General features: G+C 31.2%; 1 protein-coding gene across 1 annotated transcript; it reads right to left on the bottom strand.

Moving 5' to 3' along the window:
• Positions 1-1,619: 1,619 nt before the first annotated feature.
• On the bottom strand, positions 1,620-3,083 carry LOC114264346 (MATH domain and coiled-coil domain-containing protein At3g58410-like). Its single transcript, XM_082900401.1, has 6 exons — positions 3,062-3,083; positions 2,843-2,984; positions 2,563-2,732; positions 2,449-2,462; positions 2,046-2,403; positions 1,620-1,783 (listed from the first exon to the last, which is right to left on the bottom strand). The coding sequence occupies exons 1-6, from the start codon at positions 3,081-3,083 to the stop codon at positions 1,620-1,622; spliced, it is 870 nt and encodes a 289-aa protein (XP_082756527.1).
• Between the last annotated feature and the right edge of the window lie 296 nt (positions 3,084-3,379).

A 3,379-nucleotide genomic window follows, 5' to 3' on the forward strand; every position in this document is an offset into this window, starting at 1 on the left:
TAGTTTTAGAGACTAAATATTTTTGTCTCTAAAAGTGAAAATTTTGTTGCAAAAGACATATAGTGACCAATTTCCATTGTCATGAGGATAGTTGCTAAAAGTCATCTCGAAAGTCAAAAATAAAGCCTTTAGCGACAAAATTTTGAAAATGTCACTAATAAAAGACAAAATAATTTGGTTTCAAAATAGTTTATTTTTTGAGACAAAAATTTTGGTTTTAAAAGGATAATAATTCATCACTAATGCCTAATTTTTGTTGCTAAAAATATAATAACGACACTTTTCGTAACAAAATTATTTGGTCCCTAAAAAATAATTTTGTCCCTAAATTTTGGTCTCTAAAACCTTAATTTTTTATAGTTTATGAATTGTCTTTTATAATTTTGAAAATTACAAATATTTTATCATCAAAATTTTTCATTTAATAATTTTGAATGATTTCAAAAATATATTTCAATTAATAATTTTACTATTGTATCATCAGCGAGTAGTTAGATTTTTTTTTTTTTGAATTCTATTAAATAAAAAATTATAACAATGAAAAATTTGTAATTTTTAAAAAACCACTTGAGATAATTTTTATTTTAAGTATACCTCAAGAAATGTATTGTAATTTACCCATAATAATAAAAATAAGGCCATTTAAACTTATTTAGGTTTACAAACAAAATTAAAATGTCCGCATACAAATTTAATTAGTAATTTTAATTTAATAATATAAAAATAATAATATTTAATTGATACTTTGTTACAACTGAAAAACATACTTAAATCAATTGAATTCAATTTGGCGTGATCTTAGAGTTTGGCCCAAATATGTAAAGTGTGGATGAGATTGAATTAGTAGGTGGAATGCATACACAAGTCTAAACCATACAATGATATAATGTGGGTAAATTTCTAGATTACTAATTTGATTTGTAGTATTACTGTAAAGTAAAATATAGAGAAAAATATATAAAAATATTGTATATCTTTTATCTTATAAAATCTTAATATCAATTGGAGTCCCTCAACATTTTCACACAAAAAAATTCGATATAGAGAAATTTCGCTCCGACATAGAGAAATTTCAATTTTTAGAGAGAAATTTCAAAATTTATCTGGTATGATCACAGAGAAATTTCATCGAGGGACCTTAGCTAACAAAATATATATATATATATATATTAGACCTCTCCTACTACCCAAAGTTGGATACGGATGTTTCACTAATTTTCTCTATAATTTACTTTACACACTACAAATCAAAATATTAAACTAGAAATTTACCAATAACTTGAGAAGACAACACAAACACATAACGTTTTACCAGTAACTTGAGAAAAAATAAAATTGTGGGGGAGATTTATTTTACAAATAGGATGCCCCATTCAAGAATTGAATTCCGACTGATAATCAAAATTCAATGTAAATTCTAGGATCAAACATCTAGTTTCTTAGAATTTCAACTATAACAATGGATACAACCAGAACAGCTTCAGCTGAATAAAACAATAACAAAAGCTAGCTGACTAAATTGTTGAAACTTAATGCACACTTATCATTGGATCATCTTGAAACTGACTACTGATCAGAGTTCAACAATTAAAAAATTATATATAATCAAGGGTCAAGAACTATTGAGCAAAGTTTTTCACTTCGGAGACAACAATAACTTTGCACCGGACAATTAAAGTGTCGTTGACGAGGAATCCCTCGGAGGAATCATGGAGATCAGTTAGTGACAATAATGTGCTGTCACCATAAGCGAAATGTGAAGTAGCACTTAACCAACTGCCACCTGAATCACAATAGTTGCGCAACTATTAACCATTTGATTGCCAAAAAAATGTATCCGAGTCGAAAATTAAACGAACAAATCCAATGGATGTCAATAAGTAGACAAAGAGGCATCTGCTGAAAAAATGTGTGCAATTTCACCTGTAAATTTCTTATGCTTGCCATTGTGTTGGTTCCTTATGCACAAGCTATAATGTGAATAAAATTTTCGTTCTGGAGGAAAGGCTTCACCATTATACAACCATAAATAAAGAGACAGGTACTTCTCCTTTTCTTCTGAAGATCCTTTGGGAAAGAGACATAATATCCTGGAGTCATTACAAGAATCCATGAAAAACAGTTAACTGCTCTATTTTGCCAATCAAACAGCTGAGTAATAGAGAGAAGATAAAAATTTAACAACTCGCAACTTTCAGCGGTGAAGACATCAGAGATAATAAATTTATCATCCAGAGATGAAAATTTTTCAATCTTCCAAGTGTGAATAATGTCAAGTTCCTTAAAACTCAGAAACTCAGCTCTGCCACTATAATTCAAAACAAAAACTTCTGCTCCAAACAAGCATTTGTCAAGGAAGAGGTATCCATTAGAAGGATCATTGAAGGTCTTAAGTGAAAGCAACTAAGGAAAACCCCACTATGTTGTCATCCCGTGAAAGCGATTTACCTTCCCATTGGTATCTGATAATTTAGAAGAATTTGAAACATTTGGTTTGTAGGATGAAAATTTGTAAGGATAAAAATATATCATAAAAGAAATTGATAAGTTAATAAGCAATACCTTGGATGGTCAAGTACTTGTCTTGAATTTGATTATAGACAAACAATTTGAAGTTCACATTGACTTCCCAAGCAAGAGGTAATTTACTTGTCTCTGCAATTACCAAGTACAGAGGGATGTAACCTTTCCCATTTCTTTTTTCATCACCATTTGGGTAGAGAGATAATCTCCTTCAAACTCAATTCAACACAATATACAACACTAAGGATCAGCTTATGCATAACTTCAACAAAAATGTAGAAGGAAATTTCGGCAACAGAAAGAGAGTAAGAACACTTACCATTTGTAGCCACTGGCTTCAAAAATGTCTGATTTATAACTCTGCACTTCAGTATCTAACAGTGCTTTTGAGAGTTGTGAGAATGGCTCAATCTTGAAAATGTAGTGAGATGGTGGTATGTCCCTTAATGATCTTGTCACTTCTGTGGAATGTTAGAAGAGAGAAAATGTGAAATTAAGTACTAATTAAAACACCCAACTCAGAGAGAGAGACAGATACCAGAGCTGCCTTTCTCTTCCATGTTCTATGCCTCTTCATCGAATTTGGACAAAGACTTTTAGAAGGCTAAAAGCAACGAAGACAAGCTTTTATATACAGAGGAATGTCTCATTGCAGAATGGGAGTGACTGACTGATGGCTTGGGAAGCTCGTAAATGCAATGCAATTAAAGGTTGTTTTGTGTACGAGTACGAAATAATCTTCTCGTATAATCCTGTTGATCAAGTTTGCGCTCCTCCAAACGTCGTCGCTTTACTCCTTGAAAACACAAACGTGAGCTAGCTGGCGGGTGTGTGCCGGATACCTCTTCTATGCCTG

The sequence above is a fragment of the Camellia sinensis genome, chromosome 13 (genome assembly GCF_055761805.1).
Source record: "Camellia sinensis isolate YWXY chromosome 13, ASM5576180v1, whole genome shotgun sequence".
Classification (NCBI taxonomy): domain Eukaryota; kingdom Viridiplantae; phylum Streptophyta; class Magnoliopsida; order Ericales; family Theaceae; genus Camellia; species Camellia sinensis.